We start from the raw sequence: 25,360 nt of genomic DNA, 5'->3' as shown, positions 1-25,360 counted from the left end.
CAACAGTGTCTTCTGTTATGTTATTTATTCTTTGGCAAGTACATGCACTGCAGTTGGCCTGATGTGAAAATCCTGACTATGCCATAGTAATTTAGCAAATGACACAGTCCGAAATATTTAAGTTATTTTGGCTAGATTATAACAAACAAGCTTCTCTTTCCTTTTTTTTCTCTCTTCAAATGAGTTGGAGAATTGTTCCAAGAATTCAGTCTTTTTATTTTTTGTTCACAGTTCAGTGGATAAATGTTGAAATAACTCCATATGGTTTTTTCAGTTATTTTATTTAAACCATGTTCACAATTCTCAAAAAAGTGTTTTTACAAAACAAGTCTTTTTTTCACCAGCACTCAGTCCAACTATTTGACATGAAAATAAAATAGTCACATTAATCCAGCTATATGAAAACAATCAATATCTAAAAAGCAAAATGTCCTCATATAGTGCTGAGCATCTGAGCATTTTATTTCCTAACTACTAACATTCACACTCCAGTGAATGCATCAGAAAGCAACTTGTAGTTAGTATGTCACCCAAGGATATTTGGCACGCAGACTGGAGTAGCCAGGGATCAGAACACCAACCTTCTTATTAGTTGATGGCCTGGGCATCCTTCTGAGCTACAGCCACCTCTTCCCCTTGGTGAAGGACCCTCCATTCATCATATACAACCCTCTTCTGGAATGATGATTTTTCCAGAAAAAAAAACATCTTTATTATGTACAATAAATAGTAGCGGAAGCAGTCCAAAAGGAATTCCATGAAGGAAAGGTAACAGAGTCTAGGAGTCCAGGGAACACATGAAAGTAGGTTAACAGAAGGTAACAGAATTTAAAATGGACTAAACACTCAGAGAAGCCAAACAGCACTGTTGCCTCACAGCAAGAAGCTCCTGAGTTCAATTCCACCATTAGGCTGGGGTTTTTCTGTGTGGAGTTTGAATGTTCTCCCCGTGTCTGCGTAGGTTCTCTCCGGGTATTCCGGCTTCCTCCCACAGTCCAGATACATGCAGTTAGTGAGGATAGGTTGATTGGAAACTCTAAATTGCCCAAAGGGGAGTTAATGTGAGTGTGAATGGTTGTCTGTCTCTGTGTGTTAGCCCTGCGACAGACTGGTGACCTGTCCAGGGTGTACCCTGCCTCTCACCCTAAGACAGCTGTGATGGGCTCCAGCCCCCACCCACGACCTGAAAAAAGCGGAAGCAGATGGATGGATGTTTTTTTGTCCTGCATCATGCCCTGGGGGGCAGAGCTATGGCTTCCAATACCCACTATTAGATGCTTACATGGAGAAATCCTATGAACATAAGCGCGCTCACACACACAGGTGTGCACACAGGTGTACAAACAGGTACTCACAGACACACACTATTTTGGTTGGCTGATGCCTCTAAACATTTCATGCATTATTAGTACTGTATGCTGCTCAGTAACATTCAATATTTATTATTTACCTGTGGTTTCCCTACTGTGTTATCTTCTTTTTGGTTGTCTTTTTTTTCTCTCAGCAGGTGATCAAGCAGATTTTCAGTGTCTTTTCTCTCACTATCCCTCTTTTCCTCTATTTTTCTTCCCCTCTCCTTCATTTAACTCTCTTCCCAACCTCTCTTTCTTTCTCTTTCCTGTCCCCGGTCCTGTCCATTCTGATTGTAATAACTCAAAATGAAAATTAAATAAAAACGTATAATAATAATAATAATAATAATAATAATAATAATAATAATAATAATAATAATAATAATAATAATAAAAACAAATATGACAATTAAGTGGACCGTATAGCAATAGCTGTAATGGTCTACTTGGGAAAACAAATCTGTTGGGCACTTTTCTTGGTGTTTAGACAATAATTCTGATCGCTGATTGAAAGGACATAAAAAAAACCTCAAAAAATAAAAACATGCTTTTATGCACTTATTCTAAAGTTAGCTCAGCACATTCCCACTCCCACCACATACTGACACAGTAGCTAGTGCCTTACAATTTGAAGCCTATGGGTCCTGACCAAAACTTGGTCTGTGATGTCTTGGGAAAAGGGCTTTGTCAGCTGTACAGTGTAGCAGCTGTACAGCATTGTAGAGTATACTTTGCTTTGATGTTATCTATTGTTTTTACATATGCTTGTTTTAAATACTAAAATAAGCTTAAGCTTTTAGTTTGTATTTTCCAGAAAGCTTTTCAGGGTTTTGTAGCTAGTTATAATAAATATCTTTGTCTAACCTATGGTGTCAAGCAGTATGTGGCAGCACTGCACCTCAGGAAGATGCAATTTGATCTTGTACTGTGAGCACACAAATCTTTAAAGACTGTGTAATAATGTTGGATGCTTGTTGTCTTATTTTTTTAGGACCTGGAGATCCGTAAGGAACGACGCATCATACTGGACTGCGAACAAGATAAAGTGAAAGACATCATGGAGCAGGTTGATTTTTATCTTGTTACTGCTGCTACCAGTATGAGCAATATTTTCTCTCCATCAAAAATGAAGCTGATTCTATAGATCCATTCTTTACTGGGCATTCCTTAAAAAACAGTGAATGTCTCTCATCCAACCAACTCAGAGTCAACTGATAATATTTCTATATGTGTGTGTCTGTGTAAAAGAAGTAATGAAACTATGCAAAACATACTATTGGAGACTTTTGTTCAGTGAAACCAACAGTATTGTGGTTATCCTGGATGTTTTTTAGGTGTGATACCAGACCAGACATGAACTAGTCATGATGGTGTCTGTGTCATTTAAATTTTCTTAAATAACAATTAAATGAAACTACTATACGTGTTTTGAAATCTTTCAAATTCTATTCTGGCAGAGTTAATTTCCTCTTCGGTAAGTACTGTTGGCCTGTTTCCATCATCAGATGGCAAACAATGGAAATGATGTGTGCTTAGTATCCAGTATTTGTCTTTTCTACATGGTTAGCAAAATGATATCGCGTAGAACTTTCACTGTTCACATGCAGATGGCTGCTACATAATTATTAGTGTTAACTTACACTGTAATGATGATAATCTAGAAAACAGTTGGATTTATTTTTTCAGCTTGGTTTGATTGGCTGGATCAAAACTGTGATCAAAACTAAAATTAGACCCCTATCTGCTAACTGCTTTACGGTACCAGCTCATGATAATCATTTGGAAAACCCTATTTTGATAATGTCACAATTATCAGAACTGGGCATGTTGCTCATGACATCTGCAAATGCTGCAAGTTAAATCTGCAAAGCACAAGCTGTTAAACATTTTGAAAATATGACAAATGCATAAAAAACAGTCAGTTAATTCTGGGGGAGGGGACTTGTTTTGACTGATTTTAAATATTTGTATGAACCCTATATGTTGCATCTCTGTCACAGAAGACAAAAAAAAATTACAAAGAAAAGTAGCTAAATAGAAGCTGCTATACGGATAGCATGGTGGTACAGTTGTTAGCACTGTTACTCTGTGGAGTAGGGTTACAATAGAAATCAATACTCTGATATGAATCAAAATAGCTATTGGATACACATTAGCAGTAGTATTGATACCAGACGTGCTATCTGAGTCTGAAAACTTTTTACAAACCAGAAAAGTTTATTAGGGTCATGAAGACTTTTGAAAGGTCACTAAAGCTCGTGTTTCTAAAAAAAAATGTATTAAACAGTTATCATAAACATTAACTTGGCTACTGCACACAACTGTTAAACTTGTAGCAGTTATTCAAGAGCCACATTACCCGTCTGTTAAGTTAGCATTAAAGTAGCGGCTATTTCCAATAATAAAATAATAATCTTAATGTGGGAGCTAGGCAGCAAGTATTATTAGTTCTGCAAAGTGTTGTAATCTGTAATGTTAATAGACAGTGATCATTCAACAATATAACACAACTATTTTTGCAACATGTTCCTCTTACAGTCCCAGATAGGTGGAGAGAAAAGTCTACTATCAACTAGACAGAAACAGTGGTGGTATATCTTACCAACTCTATTTGATCAGTGATGAAAAATTATGTGTCGAATCACCAGAAGCAAAGTGAGACTTCAGATAAATGTTTTTTGTTTATTCCAAAAGTTGATTCTGTTCATCTGGACGTAGCGTTTTGTGGGAGAAATGTTTCGTCACTCATCCAAGTGACTTCTTCAGTCTCAGCTGACTGCAGGTTTCCCCAATCTTATAAACAGTACATTTGCATAATGACTGAAACCAGCCCACTGAAGGAACAATGGGCTGGGAGGTCAGTTCCTTAATCATAATTATGCAAATTCTCATGACCATTGATCAACAACCACTGACCAAAACCCACTGATCAAAACCCACTGATCAATGGCCATGAGTACCATTCACAGAGAGTTGGGGAATGGCTGCAATCACAGCATTGTAAGATGGCGAAAGATGTACCCTTAGGTCCCCTCCTCGATTCAGAGATGATAATAAGAGGATGATAATGTTGTTGTCATCACTAAGTGATGTGAGTGCCTTCCTCTCTTTTTTAAATTTTTTTTTTTTTTAAATCTGCTGAACCATCTCCAATTTTAAATCTGCAGCAATGCTTGAACATGAAATGTAATTTGGCAGCTACACTAAAGACAGTTTAAGCATTGGGTAATTAAAATATTTAAAAAATTAAGTATTCCTTTAAAATCCATTATTTGAACACACATGAATTTAAAAAAAAAACTTCTCATTGCAAAATGCAACTTGTGGCAATTTCTGAATTGTTGATAGTTATATCTCACAATAATACAAAATAAAACATGGAGATTACGAAAATTATGAAAATTCTATTTTCATTCAACTTTGTACCAGAAAAATAAAATTATCAGCAGTTTAATCTGAAAAGAAACAAATTTTGGAGTATCCACATTTACTTGCATAATAACTGAGAAAAAAATTGTTAAATATGAGCATTTGTTTCATCTTCAATACCTTCCCGACCTACTGCCCCAGAGCTGTCTTATAATTCAGGTTAGGTTTAAAACACATACATGTTTGTGGCTAAGAATTTCATGTTAAAAATATTTTCTTTTTGCATTTTGGGGAAATATTCACCTGGTAAAATGTAATGTAAAATGTAATGAAGACAAAACCAATTTTTTAAATAGATATATTTCTAAACGTGCTATTGACATGACATGACATGACCAGATGTCTGTAACACTCTAATCCATACATGCAAAGAAATCAGATCATATATGTCCATAAATTATGTGTAATAATAAGAAATGACACAGATAGAAAGTCGTGACACCGGCTGAAATCACCAGCTAATGGCATTGGTTACAGAAAAATTTCTAAACAACTTAAGGTCCCAGTGAGCACTTTTGGAGAGTTGTCTAAGAGGCAGGACCAGTTGAAGAGAGCTACAGAAAGACTTGAAATCAGCAGGTACTATTTAAAAGAAAACAATAAGTAGTGCACTCAACCAACATGGCCAGTATGCACGCTCACCATTCAAGTATTCATTGCTGAAGAAAAAACATGTTGAAGCATGCTTAAAGGTTCTGAACAACATTTAGGCAAGCCTGTGAAATACTGAGAGTACAGTCTGGTCAGAAAGAGACCAAAATTAAACTCTTTGGATTGTAAGGTAGATCCTACAATAATACATACAGAGAAGAACCCAATCATATGACCCTCTACAAGTAAGCACTTTGGCAACAGTGGGAAAGAAAAACTCCTTTTTAACAGGAAGAAACCTCCAGCAGAAGCAGACTCAGGGAGGGGTGGACATCTGTCCTGACCGATTAGGTGAGAGAAGGAAGACAGGACAAAAGACATGCTGTGGAAGAGAGCCAGAGATTAATAACAAGTATGATTCCATGCAGAGAGGTCTATTGACATATAGTAAGGGAGAAAGGTGACAATACAATAAAGTGCTCCTTGAAAGCACAGGTTCAGAGGAAGGTCGCGCGCTGGACGGATCAATCGGTGGCCGCGTTACAGGATGCACTCGATGACGCAGACTGGGGCATGTTCAGAAACAGCTCCGACGATGACGTCAACGTGTTTACGGAAGCGGTTGTGGGATTCATCGGGAAACTAGCGGATGATACCGTGGAGACAAAGACTATCACAACGTTTCCCAACCAGAAGCCGTGGGTGGATAAAACCATCCGCGACGCTCTGAGATCCCGCACCGCTGCCTACAACACGGGACTCATGACGGGGGACATGGACCCATACAAAGCCGCGTCATATAACGTGCGGAGGGCGGTGAAAGAGGCGAAGCAGCGCTACGGGAGGAAACTAGAGTCACAACTCCAACAGAGTGACTCTAGGAGCCTGTGGCGGGGACTAAGGACAATAACGGACTATAAAGCACCAACAACCGGTATGACGAACGTGGCCGTGACTCTGGCAGACGAGCTGAACACTTTCTATGCTCACTTCGAGGCTGCAGCTAAGGTCTCCAACAATGCCAGTGTTAGCGGCGCTAACGGCTGCAGACAGGAAGATACTGCCAGCACCGGAAACGTGCTCGTCATCTCCGAGCATGAAGTAAGGAGAGCCTTCAAGAGAGTGAACACCAGGAAAGCAGCAGGACCAGACGGCATCCCAGGTCGTATCCTAAGAGACTGCGCATACCAGCTAGCTCCTGTGTTCACTGAGATATTCAACATCTCTTTATCTCACTCGGTGATCCCCACATGCTTCAAAGAGTCCATCATTGTTCCCGTCCCGAAGAAACCCCACCCTGCTTCTCTCAATGACTATCGCCCTGTAGCCCTCACCTCAGTAGTGATGAAGTGCTTTGAACGCCTGGTCAGAGACTTCATCATTTCTTCACTACCAGACACACTGGACCCACTACAGTTCGCTTACCGTCCAAATCGTTCCACAGACGATGCCATCTCTCATCTCCTCCACACATCACTCACTCACTTGGACACTAGAAGGGGGAATTATGTTAAAATGCTCTTCATAGACTACAGCTCTGCATTTAATACCATAATTCCCTCCACACTCACCACCAAGCTGGAGCATCTGGGACTCAGCTCATCTATGTGTCAGTGGATCTCCAACTTCCTAACTGGCAGACCACAGGCAGTAAGGATGGGCGGACATGTCTCAGCCTCCACCACTCTCAGCACTGGAGCCCCCCAGGGGTGTGTTCTGAGCCCCCTGCTGTACTCTTTGTACACATATGACTGTGTGGCCACTACCAGCTCCACCACCATCATCAAGTTTGCTGACGACACCGTCGTGGTGGGCCTGATCTCTGATAACAACGAGACGGCCTACGTGAAGGAGATTAGGAATCTGGAGAACTGGTGCCAGAGGAACAACCTCCTTCTAAACGTCAGTAAGACAAAGGAGCTGATAGTGGACTTCAGCACTAAGCAGGAGAGGAACTACCAGACCCCCGTCATCAACGAGTGCCCAGTGGAGAGAGTGGACAGCTTCAAATACCTCGGAGTTCACATCACGCAGGACCTGTCATGGTCCTGTCACATCAACACCGTGGTGAAAAAGGCCCGACAGCGTCTCTACCACCTCAGACGCTTGAGAGACTTCCAACTGCCCTCCAAGGTGCTCAGGAACTTTTACTCGTGCACCATAGAGAGCATCCTGGCGGGAAACATCTTAACCTGGTTCGGGAACAGCACCATGCAGGACAGAGGGTTGTGCGGTCAGCTGAGCGCACCATCCGCTCCGAGCTCCCTGACCTGCACTCAATCTACAGCAGGTGGTGCTGGACCAAGGCCAGGAAGATCGTGAAGGACCTCAGCCATCCCAACAACAGACTGTTCTCTCTGTTGAGGTCAGGAAAGCGATTCCGCTCCCTGAAGACCAACACAGAGAGACTGAGGAGGAGCTTCTTCCCGCAGGCGATACGGTCTCTCAATCACACCACCACACAGTACTGACCCACACATATGGTTCTTACACACACACTGGACTTTCTGGACTTTGTTTTTGCACAACACTGGTCACTATATTCTTCATTTCTAGTTAATACTTGTACAGCTGCTGTTATTGTGTATATATTTATTTATATTTAGATTTCTTCATACATTCTTATATAGTTCTATATTGTGTATTGTGTATTTTGTTGTACAGTTATTTTATTTTCAACTTTAATTTATATATTTTATCTTATTCTTCCCAGTTAAATTTACCCTTCATTCTAATTTGTGTTGTACAGTTATTTCATTTTTAACCTTAATTTATATTTTATTCCTTCCTAGTTAAATTTACCCTTTTTAATTTTTCATATTTATTTCCTATCTTATTCATAGCCTTTCCTTTTTTGTTTTCTTTAGGTCACGAGCAGTTGTCCAAGCATTTCACTACATATCGTACTGTGTATGACTGTGTACGTGACAAATAAAATTTGAATTTGAATTTGAATTTGAAAATGTGATGTTCTATGACTGGTTAGTAAGAGTAGAAAAGTGTTATATAAATAAAATTACATACCATGTATCTCCAAAAATTATGATTTTTTTTTCCAGTGAATTGAAGCATCTAGTTTTTCTTTCTGGGTTAGGATAATTAACCTGTTAACCATTTAAAATTGTTGTTTATTGCTGACATAACCTCTTCCTCTTATTCACCAGGTGATCACTATAGGCAGGCACGTGAAAGGATATCACTATATCATCGCAAACTTGGTGAGTCATTTTCCAGTCTTTAAATGAGGCTGACCAAGTATATTTATGTATGTACTGCAGGCCATTTATGTATGACTGTTTAACAATAACGACGGTTTACATAACTCAGTTTAGATTAGGATCTAATAACAGGTTTACACTTAGTAACTGGGATCCTAAAGCAGGCAGTCACATTTAGACATGCTGTGAGAAGACTACCTTTTGCTTGCACTACTGCAATTTATATAATAGAGCAGTAGTTGCTGAGTATACTAGTCATAACTCATTCCATATCTCGTTTCTCTATTGGCATGCGGACTAGATTGCTTTTGTGACTATTCTCAGTGTCATTCAACAGTATTTTTAGATGTTGCTGATTCTGGCCTTATGTTTAACACCTTTGCTCTAAGTAAATCTCTGAAAAATTGCTGGAGGCACATCATTTGCTCTGCATGAGATCTTAGCAGAGAAGAAAATAGTGTTTGCATATTAGTATTAAATAAACTTTTTGTAAATTTCAGTAATTGTATATTTTGTTGATCTTGTTCCAGGGTTTTGTGGATGGTGACCTCTCTAAAATCCAGTATGGAGGTGCAAATGTGTCTGGCTTTCAGATTGTAGATTTTGATGATCCTGTGGTGGCAAAGTTTGATCAGCGATGGGAGGCTTTGGAAGAAAAGGAGTATCCTGGAGCTGATATAAGGATTAGAGTAAGATTTGGACATCCAACAATCTTTTTTTTGTTTAATTTAGTGGAGTTTTAGTTATTTCAGCAAAAGTTATATGCTATAAGAAATGGATTAAGATTGCCGGGAGATGGTCTAAGAATCAGGCCAGCAAAAATGTATTCTAATATCAAGTAATCTTTAGTATAATACATAAACAAGTATAATACATACAGCTTGAGTTAATCAAAGTGAGTTGTACATGACTTAGGTGTGCATTAAAATTAAAAGTCACACCTGTAGCACTTCTAGGGAATTCTAGAAGATTTCAGGCTAGACTGAGGCATATATGAAAATGATCAATGGGTTTGAGAGCTTCTTTGCCTTCTTTTTAGCTGGCAAATAAAATACTGCACCACATTCAACATAAAAAATGTCAGCTTGGAGGCTCGTTAGTTCATGCCATATGTAGTCTGTACTATGACAAGGGATGAAACCTTGTCATAGTTTCATCCCTTGAATTCTAACCTATGTTAGAAAGATCTGGCTGATGCTTGATGAGTGGTCCCTTGCTATATCGTGGTTCACCATTTGCAGTCTCGCTGTTTCGCATATTTTTTTTTTTGTGTTTGCAATTTTGCATGCTTTTTTTTAATATCAGTCAATCTTGCGCCGTGTCTCCTGACAGTACAGAATGCGTTCAGCTTGTCAAATTTCCATAAATCTTCAATCGCTGTCAGTGTGACTCTGAAGTGCTGTACTGTATGTTTCTAAGTTTTCTCCCCAACAAACACAACAATGTCGACGATACGTCGTCACCTGCAGGTGCCTTTTGCCTTTCAAACTGATCCAATCACCTGAAATTTCGTGTTAATTCTATGAGATTCACAGTCAACATCAGACATTTTGACATAGGTTAGAATTCCTTAAGAGACAGCTCCCTGGTTGGACACCTGGCCAGTTGGTCCCTTGCAGCATTGCCTTTATTGCAACTGTTAAATGAAGTAAAATGTCCCCAAACTATATTTTTTGCCATTATTTTTGTCCTTCAGTATACTTCAGCCCTCACCTATGATGCAGTCCATGTGATGACTGAGGCATTCCGATTCCTGCACAAGCAAAGAATAGATATAAGTCGTCGTGGCAACAGTGGGGACTGTCTAGCTAATCCAGCAGTGCCCTGGGCGCAAGGGGTGGAAATTGAGCGTGCCCTCAAACAGGTAAAAAGGATTTGAATGTCTTTAGTTTGAATGCACAAAGAAGAAATCATAAAAGCTAGGTGTAAGAGTTTAGATCAGAGATGTTGTTGAAAAATCTTGCTGTCTTTTATTTGGTTACTTGTCAAAAGCTATTAAAATTTAATGTTTGAAAATATAATTGAAAATATAATCATTTGAAAATTGTTCTAGCAACACAATCAGTCATTTGTTTGAGTGGAAGTAGTGTGTGGTGAAGGTACCAGTGAAGATGACCAAAAGTAGGGTTTCCCTTTGTTAACTTATCCTACTATAGCCACCAGGTGTGCATGAGGTGTGGGTGTGCATGAGATCCAGAAAGTGCCTATTTTCATTTTAATTTTTGTAATTTAATTGACTGAATTTCATTCTTAAGCTGTGCCATTAATAATTCAAATAATGTGTATGCAGGTGCATGTAGATGGTTTAACAGGGAATATACAGTTTGACCAGTACGGGAAAAGGATCAACTATTCGGTGACAATCATGGAGCTTAGGAACAATGGACCTGTTAAGGTAACTAAAACATCAGGTTGCCATAATATGTATCATTAGAACACATTTTCTAGCTTGTATGTGCAAGATATTTGCATAACCTTACTTGTGTCTGTTCACAGATTGGGTATTGGAATGAGGTGGATAAGATGGTTCTGACAAAGTCAGACCTTTACCCAAATGACACAATGGGAATGGAAAATAAGACTGTCATCGTTACAACGATACTGGTAACCCATGAATAGAGTTACAATTGACCATGTCAGTCAATGTCAAACGTTTTCTGTCTTCTATTCTCTAATAGTGCAGTAGTAAAGATGATCCAAAATGTGAAAAAAATAGCATGAAATTTTGAAGAGGCTGTCTGTCTCCTGATTCCAAACTGGGATCTTGTTCCACAGAAGAGGGGCATGAACGCTGTAGGCTCTGCCTTGCATTCTACTTTTAAATACGCTAGGAACCACAAGTACATCAGCAGTCTGAGAGTGAAGTGCTGTATTGGAATAGTATGGTACTATGAGGTCTTTAAGATAAAATGGGACCAGATTATTCAAGCCTTGTATGATACAGACATTACAGATGTACACATGGAAATCTGCCGAAAGCATTCAGCAGTGTTGGGACTAACGCGTTATTAAGTAACGCGTTTGTTACGAACTTGCATGTCCATGTGTTTGTTTGTGCAGGTGTTCCGTCTTACAGTAACTACGTTATTATTGTGGTAACGAGCTCGGTAACTAGTTATTATGCCAAAACCGGGAACGCGTTACTCGTTACTGGAATTTAGATAGGCTCGTTATTCGTTACTTTGTGTGGTGGCTATCGCGGAGCTTCCACAGATTCAATAACATTAGCAAGTGGTGGAAGCCAGCAGGTGGATGAAGGAAAAGGGAGGCAAGAGGAGAGACCCAAAGCGGCCGCTGGTCCGAGAGTGTCAGGTGAACTGAACTTCAGGTAAGAAGTTATAAATAAAATAAGATAAAACAAGTTCAACATCATTAACATCATAGCACCCGCCCAGCTGTATAGAAATTCCGTCATGCTAGCTAGTACGCAGTACGAGTTATTGTAACTGACTGTAAAAAGTCAGCATAATGAAAATAAACTCCACCTAAACGTGGTTTATATCTGACCCAGATAGACTGCAGCTCATAACTTCTTACCTGAAGTTCAATTCACCGCCTCGGGTCTCTGCTCCTCCTGCCTTTCCGTCATCCACCTGCCAGCGTGTTGCATCTGCTGGCCTCCACCACTTGCTAATGTTACTGAATCTGTGGAAGCTCCGCAATAACCACCACCAAACAACTGAGTTATTTTTACACATCTCCCAGCATCTGGCCAATCCACCACCTTTCAGTGTTTATACCGTTACGGGAAAAAAACGAAAAAAAAACAAAACAAAAACCATCGGCCCATAAAAACGAAAAATCACCATCAGCCCACCAGAAATGCCCGGTATGCCCGATGGCCAGTCCAGCTATGGCTACACCCGCAGAAACACACATATACACACACACCCTGCCTACACATACAACATGTGGAACATAGACATGACAGCATCGTGCAGAAGACACACACATCAAATAATAGAAATAATAGTCCACACTGCTCACGGACCCTGAGTCCCTGGAGCCGGGTCCGTGACAGATCTTTTAATTTTTAAAGGGAGAATATTCTATAACAACCTCACAAAAGAGGGAGGTTCTCCCTCTTCTCTTTCTCCCCTCCCCTCCCCTCATTCTCTATAGCAAAAGTTATTTTATTACAATTGTCATGTTTATTCAACACTATACTTCAGTTTGCATAATACCAACATGATTTCTTATCATGTTAAAAAGAAATATGTGGTTTCCCTCTATCATTCTATGTATTTTTCATTTCTGATTACTTCTTTTTGTCCAAAAATCTGTTTTTCTTGTCTTCTCTTTTTAACACCTGTTAAGATCTGCAGTCACATTACATTTAAAACGACTTTTTCTGGTTGTTCATGATTAAAAAAAAAAAAAACCTTTCTATTTCTCTGTCTTTCTGCCTACTCTACTCACACCCAGACAATTGTTTAGTCTAACTCCTTACACACACACACACAGAGCTCAAGGTCACATCTGCACAGAAAACAAATTCTTAACATTAGAATTATTTCATTGTAATGATTATGTTCTTATTCACCTTAAATTAAATTATTCAGCTTGTTAATTCTTGATTATGTTTTGATCAGGTTTCTGATTTGATTGCAGCAGGAATAACTGCCCATTGAAAGTGCATACATAAAACTCTGTCGCTCTGTGTTACATTATAACACCCACAAAGGCTGGAGTTACTAAATTAATTTACTTAATTTCTGGTTGGAGCTGAGCTGAGGGATCTCAGTCTTCTTGATACAGTCGAATGAAATGTTGTATCTCTGTATATTGTGACCAAATGGTACCATAAATAATCGAAAAAAGGATAGGTCCCCTGGGGGACTCCACAGTTCAGTCCAGACTACACAGACCTGCGGTCACCAATGGAAACAAAAAACTTACAGTTTGTCTAAACCACCACAGAGATGTCCCAGACACCGTCCCAGTGCTGCAGCCAGAATTTGATGTCCTGTTGTATGAAATGCTGAACTTATGTGAGGTAGTGCAAGACTAGAACATTCACCATACAAGCAGTTTTTAAGATGTAATTTGTAACCTAATACACAGTCATAGTATTGTGATGCTGACTGAATTTCTTTCAAGGATGTTGTTTTTAAGAAGCTGAAGACAATCTTCTCTAAGAGTTTTGCTGTAAAATGTTACTTTGAGATTGGTCTGTACATTTTTTACACAGCATCAAGATTTTGCATGATCTCACAACAACAAAGTGAGATCTAATTTAAGAGATGGTCCACTGTGTTACAAACAGTGCCATGGGTTTAGATCCAGGGTTTTGAGTTTTGGAGATGTTTAGGGGATTCTAGTTAGCATTTTTAATAATCTTGCATTTTATTTCAGTATTCTGTATTATTTAGTGTTCTTTTCATCTACTAATTGGAAGACTGTTGGTTGATTCCTGGCTGCTGCATGCCAAACATCCTTGGGCAAGATACTACTCTGAGCACTCATTCACTCATTTACACAAGCACCTATTTTATGCCTTTAAGTGCTTTCTATCTATACTCACACACATTCATACTCCAGTCTACTGTATTGTTAACATTTCAATGTGTTTGTGTATATAGGAAGCACCGTATGTGATGCTAAAGAAGAATGCTGAATTGTTTCAAGACAATGACCGTTATGAAGGTACGTTACATCAGGTACTATATGTCTATATGATACTCATAAAAAATGTTTGAAAAGTTATTTACAGTACAGTAAAACGTTTTATTTGTTATTTAAACCAAAAAATCTAGACCAAAATTGTCATATCAGTATTCTGTATTGAGACTGACTGAAACTGGACGTTCAGTACAGAATCCCAAAAGGTTGATTCTGTCCATGTGGACGTAGTGTTTTCAGTGGGAGAAAGTGTCACTTGGATGAGTAATGAAGCATTTATCTAAATGACAACACTACGTCCACATGGACAGAATCAACCTTTGGGATTTCCTTGCCTGGATGATGGCGCATGCATTAAGATGTAAAGTAAAGTAGAGCCAAGTCCTACATCCAAGATGGCGCCGGAGTGCATGGCTCGCCGTCCATGGCTGTCGGATCCACTTTTGCTCTGCGTGTTTATATTGTTTTTGTCACTTTTATTGAACAACGCTGACTCTCTACTGATCTACAATCGTGAAACTCTCTTAAATATTCGACTTGCCACAGAGAAACTGGTAAGGACTAGCGCTGATGGACAGGACTTTTTCCCACCTCCGCTACTCTCTGGAGTACCGGCTCACCTAGGCTACACCCCTACCCCATCTCATAAGAAGCGCTTTAAACGTCGGAGAAAACGCAGCGGGCTGTTAGTGAAATTGAAATCATATTTAGGTTTTTCATCTGGCAGAGACAGAACAGTTTCCCAATGCACTCTGGCGGAAATCCGACCTTTGCACTGGCGTTTCATCCCCCGTTGCTTCCTGGAACCTATTGCCACCTAGCTGGTACCTGTTGTCGGCTCGGCTGAGGAGATCCTGCGTCCCCGCCTTCTCTTACCTCGTCTTCGCTGCGGTGGAGTAAATCCGCAGAATCCAGTGAAACAGGTTTCTTGGATGGCTGTCACCGCAATGATGGACCCTACCCGGATTGCTCTGGGTAACGCTAAGTTGTTAGCAAATAAAACGTTCATATTGAAGGATTTCTTCACTTCTCATAATCTGGATTTCCTCTGTGTGACAGAAACCTGGCTAAGTGACGGTGAGTTAAGCGCTTTCTCGGAACTATTACCGCCAGACTGTTCCTATTTTAACTCACCGAGGACTACGGCCGAGGTTGAGGAGTGGCAACAGTTTACAAAAACATTTTGATTTCTCACCTAGAACATCATGTTGGAATTAGAGGCACTGCCTTGGAGTGGTTCAAGTCATACCTGTCTGACAGAAGTTTCTCTGTCTCACTTGGTAAATTTTATTCATCTTCCGCCCCCCTCCCATGTGGTGTACCCCAAGGATCCATCCTTGGGCCCCTTCTTTTTAGCATGTATTTACTTCCCCTTGGCCATATTATTAAAAAACATAAAATTCCATATCATTTTTATGCAGACGACTGTCAAATTTATTTACCCCTGAAACACAATGACCCTAACCCCCTCAGGCCTATTTTAGAATGTCTTAAAGATATCAGAGCATGGCTGGCTCTGAATTTTTTTAATTTTAATGAAAAGAAGACAGAGGTCATTATATTTGGGCCGAGTGGCCCTGGTGTGCCTCCATCTGACTTGGGTCCTCTCACTTCCTGTGTGAAACCAATTGTTTCCAACCTTGGAGTAACAATTGACACAGCTCTTAAAATGGACAAACAAATAAATACAGTGGTGAGAAATAGCTTTTTTCAGTTGAGGCAGCTTTCTAAAGTCAAACCTTTTATTTCTTTTTATGACTTCGAGAGAGTTTTACACGCATTTGTGCCCACTCGCCTTGATTATTGTAATGCGCTTTATATTGGTATTGATCAGGCTTCACAATCACGCTTGCAAATGGTCCAGAATACTGCTGCTCACCTGCTGACAAGGACACGCAAACGTGAGCACATTACCCCAAGCTGATCTACAATACGGCAGCAGTGATCAGTGAGATGCTTGGCTACAAGTTGAACAGCCACAAGGGGCAGTACCCTCCATGGAGAAGGAGGCTAGAGGGCAAGATCAAAGTAGCACGGAGGGAGGTTAGCCAACTAACGGAGTTGCAGAAAGGTGCGACAAAGAAGGTGCATAAGAAATACAGCAAGCTGTCCATACCTGAGGCCTTGGAAACTGCCAAGCAAAGACTCACAGCCTTGGCCAGCCGCTTGAGGAGGTACACCAGAGAGACAGAAGGCAGGAGAATAAACCAGCTGTTCTCCACAGAACCAGCAAAGGTGTACTCTCAGTGGCAAGGGAACAATAATAAGAGAACAGCACCACCAAGGCTGGAGATGGAGCAATACTGGAAGAGCATATGGGAGAAGGATGCAACCCATAACGGCAATGCTCAGTGGCTAGTGGATCTGAGGGCAGACCACAGCGACCTCCCTGAACAGGGTCCAGTAACCATCACAGTGGCAGATATCCAAGAAAGGGTCTCCAGTATGAAGAGACGGACAGCACCAGGGCCCGACATGGTTCACGCCTACTGGCTAAAGAAGCTGACTGCACTCCACGAGCGTCTGGCAGCACAAAAGAACCAGCTGCTAGTTAACGAGAGACACCCGGAATGGCTAACCGAAGGTCGGACGGTCCTGATCCCCAAGGACCCCAAGAAGGGACCGGTCCCCTCCAACTACCGACCAATAACCTGCCTCAGTACTACATGGAAGCTCCTGTCAGGCATCATATCGGCTAAGATGAACAGGCACATGGGTCAATACATGAGTGGGACACAGAAAGGAATTGGCAAGAATACCAGAGGCGCAAAACACCAGCTACTGGTAGACAGAACAGTCAGCCGAGACTGCAAGACCAGACTGACCAACCTGTGCACTGCCTGGATTGATTACAAGAAGGCCTATGACTCGATGCCCCACAGCTGGATACTGGATGCCTAGAATTGTACAAGATCAATGGGACCCTAAGAGCCTTCATCAGGAACTCAATGGGGATGTGGCGTACAACACTAGAGGCCAACTCCAAGCCCATAGCACAAGTCACCATCAAGTGCGGGATCTACCAAGGAGATGCTCTGTCCCCACTGCTGTTCTGCATAGGCCTGAACCCCCTCAGTGAGATCATTAACAAGACTGGCTACGGATACCGACTACGGAACGGAGCAGTTGTCAGCCACCTCCTGTACATGGATGACATCAAGCTGTATGCCAAGAGTGAACGAGACATCGATTCACTGATCCACACTACCAGGCTATACAGCAATGACATTGGAATGTCGTTCGGACTGGAGAAGTGTAGTCGGATGGTAACAAAGAGAGGGAAGGTAGTCAGAACTGAGGGGATTGAACTACCAGAAGGCAACATTGCAGACATAGAGGACAGTTACAAGTACCTGGGGATCCCGCAGGCAAATGGGAACCATGAAGAGGCCGCTAGAAAGGCTGCAACCACCAAGTACCTGCAGAGGGTCAGGCAAGTCCTGAGGAGTCAGCTGAATGGTAAGAACAAGATCCGGGCCATCAACACGTACGCCCTGCCCGTGATCAGGTACCCTGCTGGGGTAATAGGCTGGCCAAAGGAGGAGATAGAAGCCACTGACATAAAGGCAAGAAAGCTCCTTACCATGCATGGAGGGTTTCACCCCAAGTCCAGCACCCTGAGGCTGTATGCTAAGCGGAAGGAAGGAGGCCAGGGACTGGTGAGTGTCAGCACCACAGTCCAGGATGAGACAAGGAACATCCAAGAATACATTGGGAAGATGGCCCCAACTGACCGAGTGCTCAGTGAATACCTCAGGCAGCAGAAACCCAAGAAAGAGGAGGGAGACGAGGAACCATCATGGAAGGACAGGCCCCTGCACGGTATGTACCACCGGCAGATAGAGGAGGTGGCTGATATCCAGAAATCCTACCAGTGGCTGGACAAAGCTGGACTGAAAGACAGCACAGAGGCACTAATCATGGCAGCACAAGAACAAGCTCTGAGTACAAGATCCATAGAGGCTGGGGTCTATCACACCAGGCAAGACCCCAGGTGCAGGCTGTGTAAAGATGCCCCAGAGACAATCCAGCACATAACAGCAGGGTGCAAGATGCTAGCAGGCAAGGCATACATGGAACGCCATAACCAAGTGGCCGGCATAGTGTACAGGAACATCTGTGCCGAGTATAACCTGGAAGTCCCGAGGTCAAAATGGGAGATGCCCCCAAGGGTGGTGGAGAATGACCGAGCTAAGATCCTGTGGGACTTCCAGATACAGACGGACAAAATGGTGGTGGCTAACCAACCGGACATAGTGGTGGTAGACAAACAGAAGAAGACGGTCGTAGTGATCGATGTAGCGGTTCCGAATGACAGCAATATCAGGAAGAAGGAACACGAGAAGCTGGAGAAATACCAAGGGCTCAGAGAAGAGCTCGAGAGGATGTGGAGGGTGAAGGTAATGGTGGTCCCCGTGGTAATCGGAGCACTAGGTGCGGTGACTCCCAAGCTAGGCGAGTGGCTCCAGCAGATCCCGGGAATAACATCGGAGATCTCTGTCCAGAAGAGCGCAGTCCTGGGAACAGCTAAGATACTGCGTAGGACCCTCAAGCTCCCAGGCCTCTGGTAGAGGACCCGAGCTTGAAGGATAAACCGCCCGCAGGGGCGTGCTGGGTGGTTTTTTTTTTTTGTTTATATATATTAAAATGCTATATAAATAAAGTTGGATTGGATTTATAGATTACATACAAATGCTACTGCCACCATTTAAAGTAGCACCATGTGAGTGGCAACCAGTGTGTATAGCATTCTGCATATAAAACCTTTCATTATTCATTCCTCTACTTGAAGTATTAATGAAAATAATTTGTTGTTTGAAGTATGTGCCATGAAGATAGCTCAATGATACCACAATAGCATATGTTTTTCCTTACTTTTAAAACTTTTTCAAGACACATAAGGTGCCGTTAATTTAGAGTAAATTTGATATTAAGATATGTGATATTCAATTACACACTACTCTTGTATCTCATATAAGCGACTTTGTTGTTTGGCTGTTTGTACTGATGCAAGGTTACTGTGTCGACCTGGCTGCGGAGATTGCAAAGCACTGTGGGATACGCTACCAGCTGAGGATTGTGGGAGATGGCAAATATGGAGCAAGAGATGCTGAAACCAAAATCTGGAATGGTATGGTTGGAGAGCTGGTATATGGGGTAAGACTTTACACAGGCACAATAAACAGCAGAATGTTTTATTTAACTTGAGCATGAGACAAATTAAATATTGGTGGTAGTGCAAAACAAAAATGGTGTGTGAAAACCATGTTCAAAGCAAAGTTTATAAATATTACTTAAGACATGGAATAGAAATTGTTAAGTACTAGATTTTATCTCTGCTGAGCCTCTCTCTTAGAATTGCATGAGCACATTTAACCAAATGCCTGGAAATTTGTGGACATCAACCAACTGCAGCTGCACGTCCTGCAGTGTGAATGACACTTTAAACTTGAAATTTTCTTTACTTTTAATTAGATTAAATTGGTATTAATAGTAATTAATAACATTCATTAAAGATCTGAGTAACTGACCAAACACTCCGATCATTTAAGTTAGAGGAGGCAGTCTGAAAAATCTGGAAAATTAAGCTTTATGTAGCACCAGTTCAGAAAATTCCCTCATATAAGATTAGCTGATTGTTGGGGTTTCATCTCTAACACTGTGTAATAACTTTAGTAATTTAGTGAGTTACAACGTATTTTTCAACAAATTCATTACATGAGATTCTTGGATGAGACTCAAATAACCATTTAATACCATCCAATCCCCCATTTTATAGATAAAATGGAGAGGATGGGGTGGATTCCAGCTTCATCGCCCAGATTTATTGTTTTGTTCCTGTTCACACTATATTCTTATCTTTTGTAACAAGAACCCAGACCAACAGACAGTTCCCTACTCTCCCCTCCATTCAAAATAGGCTATTGGGTCATGAAGTTGTCCCGAATTCTTTGATGTTGGGTTGAGAACAAACAACCAATACTCAGAGCAGGTCTAGTCAATCCACAATTATTTATTTAGCTTGCATGCAAGGGAGATGTACACAATACCACCTTCCGTGTAGTTCTCAAAGAGGAAGCACTTTGATACACAGTTTTATATGTCAGGGTTCACGCCCCTTCGTGCATAAGCAGATAACATAACATGCATCAGTTACAGTTAGTGACAGCTAGACACGATTCCTTTTTTGGTGATCTTCTACAATTACTCAGAAATCTATCTTAACTGCCTTTCACCCCCACCTGTTTCCTGTTGTTCTCGTTATGAGTCTTATAATAGTAAATGACACATCCTGAGTCCATCCTGTTCTGACTGTCGCTGTGCAAGCACGTATGCAATTACAATCAAAGCACTTCTGGTAATACCCTATGATCTAGCACATTTTATTAGCGGCTGGGTTAATATGGCCTTTGCTGAAATACTGCTTCATGATATATTTTCAACAATTCCCCCTTTTGACCTTCGAAAGAAGGTCACCATACTTCTGATGCTGCTACTCCCCTAGGCACCCCTATTGCATCCATATATGTTAAAAACCCCACAAATAAGTCAAACAAGTAAGTGTACGTCCAGAACAGCACCTTGCATCTACACTGGGCTGTGAGCTGCCTTGCCCTGTTTCCTGAGACCCTTACCCCCTTTTTACCCAGCATAATAGTACAAACCCGCTCTTGCCCACGGGCCAATTTATGTCATGTTTACCCCTGGAGGCATTCCCTTGGGCTGGATACACCACCGTACACCAGTCCGCTGGGATCTCTCCTACGTCATACTTCTGACTTCCCTTGCTGCTCACTGTAAAATCAAAACAGGTATAGTTAGCGTTTCTTCGGGTAAAAGGTCCCGGAGTAGTTTTATTATCAATTGGTGGAATTGCACTTCTGGTTATTATAAGCACACAACCAAATCCCCGCGTGTCATTTGAATAGACAGGGCCAGGTTCGGTGAACAGGTGTGGGCGGGTGGCTACGCACGCCACACAGTCTGACACCTTTTGTTCCTTTATATTTTGAATTAGCCAATCTAACCCCAGGTTGATATTTCTATACCCAGTATCTGTCAGTTCTCTTAGTTGTCGCGCTTTCCCTCTCTGGACAGTCTGTCCCCCTTTAACGGCTGGACCAAATGTGGGATGACCACTGTGTTCGGGCAATTAACATAACATAAAAATCACACAAACTATTAGTAAAGCTAATACTCTCAGACCTCCCATTACTTTTCAGCTTCCACCTTTGTGCTCAAACTAGAAACTCTGTCTAAAGGGCTTTTGACCTTCTTTACATTTAAACAACTAATCTTCTGGGACGGGCAATTCTCTGTGCTCTTCTCCTCTTCTTACTTTAACCTCATGGGTGGACCACCATGAGGTCTTTTTCCACAGACCGGGGGATTATTCTGCCCCCTTTTTGAGGTCTGGGTGTTTCTCTGACTCAGCCAAGTCAGGGCTTCTGGCCTTCTTAGTCTGGTCCTTCTGGATTTCCGCCAACCCCTTCGTGGTTATTGCTGTGGTTCTGGAATCCTCTCGAGGTGACCAGTAGGAGCCCAAACGGCATGACCCTTGACCTCAATCACTGACTGGGCCATCTGCTATGCCTGGAATGATGTGTGCTTCTCGCTGGTTCTCTAGGAAAAAATCTGGAGCTCTAGGAACTTATGGTCCATTATAATCTTAAATTTTACCTGTACTTAAATTGTTAATCACACAAATCACCATTAAGTCATAGGAAAAAAAATCATAGAAACTATTGTTTCAGGCATGTGGCCCCTGGTGCATGCCTCTAAAGTCTTCTTTGTGCATGTTCCAGTATTCTACAGGTACTTTCTCCTTCAGTCCAGAGATATGGATGTAAAGTTAGGTGAACGTCCTTACAGTGTGTAGAATTAAACACTATATGATTGTATAGTTAAATGTGGCTTGTAGGCTAGAATCACTTATGTGATCACAACGACTGCCAAAGCGCTGTAGTAGCAGCAGCTCTTCCAAGTCCATGAAGCAATCACATTGTCCCTGTCACTGTGTCTCTACTTTCCAACAGAAAGCAGATATAGCTATTGCTCCCCTGACAATCACTCTTGTCCGTGAAGAGGTGATAGATTTCTCCAAACCCTTCATGTCTTTGGGAATCTCCATCATGATTAAAAAGCCGCAAAAATCCAAACCAGGTGTTTTCTCCTTTCTGGACCCACTGGCCTATGAAATCTGGATGTGCATTGTCTTTGCCTACATAGGAGTTAGTGTTGTTCTCTTTCTGGTAAGTAAGCCTGCTATTATGAATTTGCATGCTTTGTTGAAATCCTCTTTTAGGTGCTATCCTGTTTTCATAAGTATCAGTGCCTAATATGGTTATGTTAAAAGAAGGCATAAATACTATGTTTGAAATAAGTGACATAATACCTACTGACACTTATTGAGACTAATGTATTATGTCTCAAAAAGTGTAGTTCAAGTTTGAAGCCCAACCTTCCTTGCCTCAACTGTAGGGTTAATTTAATAGAAAACTAGAAACTTGCTTCGATTCAGAAAGATTTTATATTTATGATCAATTGATTACATGTAATCTGATTTAACAACGAGGAGGTACACTACAGAGGAGCAGTTTAGTTAAAAATGTGTCATTTCTTAAAGAGCAATTGTGTCTTTTTATGGCAGTATAGTTAGACAGAAGCTCCTCTTCACAGCCTAGGCACCTACTTTGTGGCTGGACTCTTTGAAACAGTGGAAAAAATGAAATGCCTTGTTTTTTGCAAACTTTTAGAAAACCCTGTTATAACAATCTATGTAATTTGTGTATTTCTGTTGACATTCTAATGCTTTGCTGCTGTAGGTATCCAGGTTCAGCCCTTATGAATGGACGCTTGAGGAGCCAGAAGATGGAGCCTTGCCATTAACCACTGAATCCACCAATGAGTTTGGGATCTTTAATTCTCTTTGGTTTTCTTTGGGTGCTTTCATGCGGCAGGGTTGTGACATCTCACCAAGGTTGGTATGCCCTTGACATTTCATAGTCATATACGGTATTAGCTCCCGATGTTGTAATCAGTATATTATATTAATATACATTCACTGCCTCGTTAATCAGGAACTGAATATTAATACTAATTAAGGGCTGTAAAACAGGCACAGTTCTTATCATAGACTGAATGAGATAAAAGTGCATTAGAAACTCTGTTCATGCTACAATTGTTCTGTTCTACTTCAACCCTAATATTTTTACACTGACTTGGTATAGCATCATGTTTGTAATGTTAACTATGGCCATGAAGAGATGTATGTGGTCATTGTTAAACTGTCCAGTTTGGGTGAGGCTGTTGCCACTATGGCATTGCTGCTGTAGCTAGCTGTGTTGGGCAAGTCACTGTAGTCTGTCAGCTGAAAATATTTTCTTTATCCACAATGACCAGTCAAAAGTTTGGACACACCTTCTCATTTAATGTTGTTTCTCTGCTCCATATATTTTGCTCCATCAAATATATGGAGCAAAATATATGGAATTATGTAGCAGTATTTTGGATTCCTGAAAGTAGCCACACTTTGCTTTGTTCACAGTGCTGAAAACTTTTGGCCTTTTCTCAATGAGCTTCATGATGTAGCCACCTGAAATGGTTTCACCTCACAGGTGTGCCTGTCAGGGTTCAGTGGTGGAATTCCTTGCCTTCTTAATGGAGTTGAGACCATCAGTTGTGTTGAGCAGATGTCAGGTTGGTACACAGCTGACAGCTCTATTTGACAGCTATTCAAATTCATATTATGGCAAGAACCAATCAGCTAAGTAGAAATGACAGCTAAGAGAATTATCAGTCCATCATTACTTTTAGAACTTTTAGAACCAAGAAGGAGACCTAAAACCCAAAGGAAATGGTTTCGGATGGAATGGACCGCCGAGTAAAGGTAAACAGGCCAACAAGTGCTCAGCATCTCTGGAAACTCCTTCAAGATGCTTGGAAAACCATTTCAAGTGACGACCTCATGAAACTCATCAAGAGAATGCCAACAGTGTGTAAAGCAGTAATCAAAGCAAAGGCTGTTACGAAGAATCTTAAATATGAAACATGGTTTGAGTTATTTCACACTTTTTATTACACAATTCCATGTGTGTTCATTTACAGTTTTGATGCCTTCAGTAAGAATCTACAATGTGTCAAATCATGACAACAAGTGCCTCAAGATGTAATTGAATGAATTTGCCATGAGTCCTAGAACAGTTTAATTTGATTCATGTGTTTATGTGGGCAGGTCTCTTTCAGGACGTATAGTTGGTGGGGTGTGGTGGTTTTTCACTCTGATCATTATCTCATCATACACTGCTAACCTGGCTGCCTTCCTCACGGTGGAGAGGATGGTGTCTCCCATTGAGAGTGCTGAAGATTTGGCTAAGCAGACGGAGATAGCATATGGAACACTGGACTCTGGATCCACCAAGGAGTTTTTCAGGGTAAGGACTTTTAGTATCAGCTGGACAATAGGAAGAGCCTGCTTCAGCACTTCCACGCACCTAGAGTGTTTATGAAATTTATTGTTTCAAATGGGAATCCTTAGATGACAAAATATGATGATTGTAGTCTCGCAACTTAATCCAAAATTTCCGATAGATCTTTCCTTGGAGTTCACCTGAATCATGTCCTGAAACCTGTCCTCTTTATAAGCTGAAAGATATATTTGTCCCCAAAACAAAATTTTGTCATTTAAAAGAAAACTTGAATTCAAGTCAGCATGGTTTCAGGCCCTTTGTATGTTAATTTTTTGTATGTCACATTCATTTAACTTAGTTTCACATAGTGGTTCAACGGCACACAACTGAGCTAGATGTGGGATGAAGTGAGCAGCTTTAGAGAATCTATCAACGACGGTGAGAATGACACTCTTTCCAGAGGAGCTGGGGAGACCAGTAACAAAATCAAGGGAGATGTGAGACCAAGGCCGGTGAGGTGTTGTGAGCGAGTGGAGCTGACCTAGGGGGTGCTTAGTGGATGGCTTGTTGTGAGCGCAAACGGCACAGGCTGACACATATTCCTTTACGTCCTTTATTAGAAATTTCCATCAGAAATGTCGTCTAAGGAGTTGTATTGTTCTACTCACGCCAGGGTGGCACGAAAATCGTGCAGTGTGAATCCAATGAATGACCGCCCCATGGGCGGTAGCGGGGACGA

General features: G+C 41.2%; 1 protein-coding gene across 5 annotated transcripts in view; it reads left to right on the top strand.

Moving 5' to 3' along the window:
- The window catches only part of LOC147327118 (glutamate receptor 2-like), a 113,385-nt gene that overhangs the window by 19,733 nt on the left and 68,292 nt on the right, over positions 1-25,360 (top strand). For all 5 annotated transcript variants that reach the window (XR_015129797.1, XM_086294749.1, XM_086294748.1 and 2 more), the window contains exons 5-15: positions 2,344-2,418; positions 8,537-8,590; positions 9,121-9,279; positions 10,287-10,454; positions 10,881-10,985; positions 11,087-11,194; positions 14,173-14,236; positions 19,227-19,369; positions 22,249-22,464; positions 23,038-23,192; positions 24,447-24,645. Coding sequence is in view for 4 of the 5 variants with exons in the window: in XM_086294749.1 (XP_086150875.1) it covers positions 2,344-2,418; positions 8,537-8,590; positions 9,121-9,279; positions 10,287-10,454; positions 10,881-10,985; positions 11,087-11,194; positions 14,173-14,236; positions 19,227-19,369; positions 22,249-22,464; positions 23,038-23,192; positions 24,447-24,645 (1,446 nt within the window). In the remaining variant the exon portion in view is untranslated. The remainder of the gene's footprint in view (positions 1-2,343; positions 2,419-8,536; positions 8,591-9,120; positions 9,280-10,286; positions 10,455-10,880; positions 10,986-11,086; positions 11,195-14,172; positions 14,237-19,226; positions 19,370-22,248; positions 22,465-23,037; positions 23,193-24,446; positions 24,646-25,360) is intronic.

Source organism: Aulonocara sp. 'chitande type north' Nkhata Bay, linkage group LG6 (assembly GCF_057382095.1).
Source record: "Aulonocara sp. 'chitande type north' Nkhata Bay isolate Kocher_YH1m ecotype deep benthic linkage group LG6, A_spYH_male_GT1.1, whole genome shotgun sequence".
Lineage (NCBI taxonomy): Eukaryota > Metazoa > Chordata > Actinopteri > Cichliformes > Cichlidae > Aulonocara > Aulonocara sp. 'chitande type north' Nkhata Bay.
The sequence above is the reverse complement of the archived record's forward strand: the minus strand, read 5'-3'. Positions and strand labels throughout refer to the sequence as shown.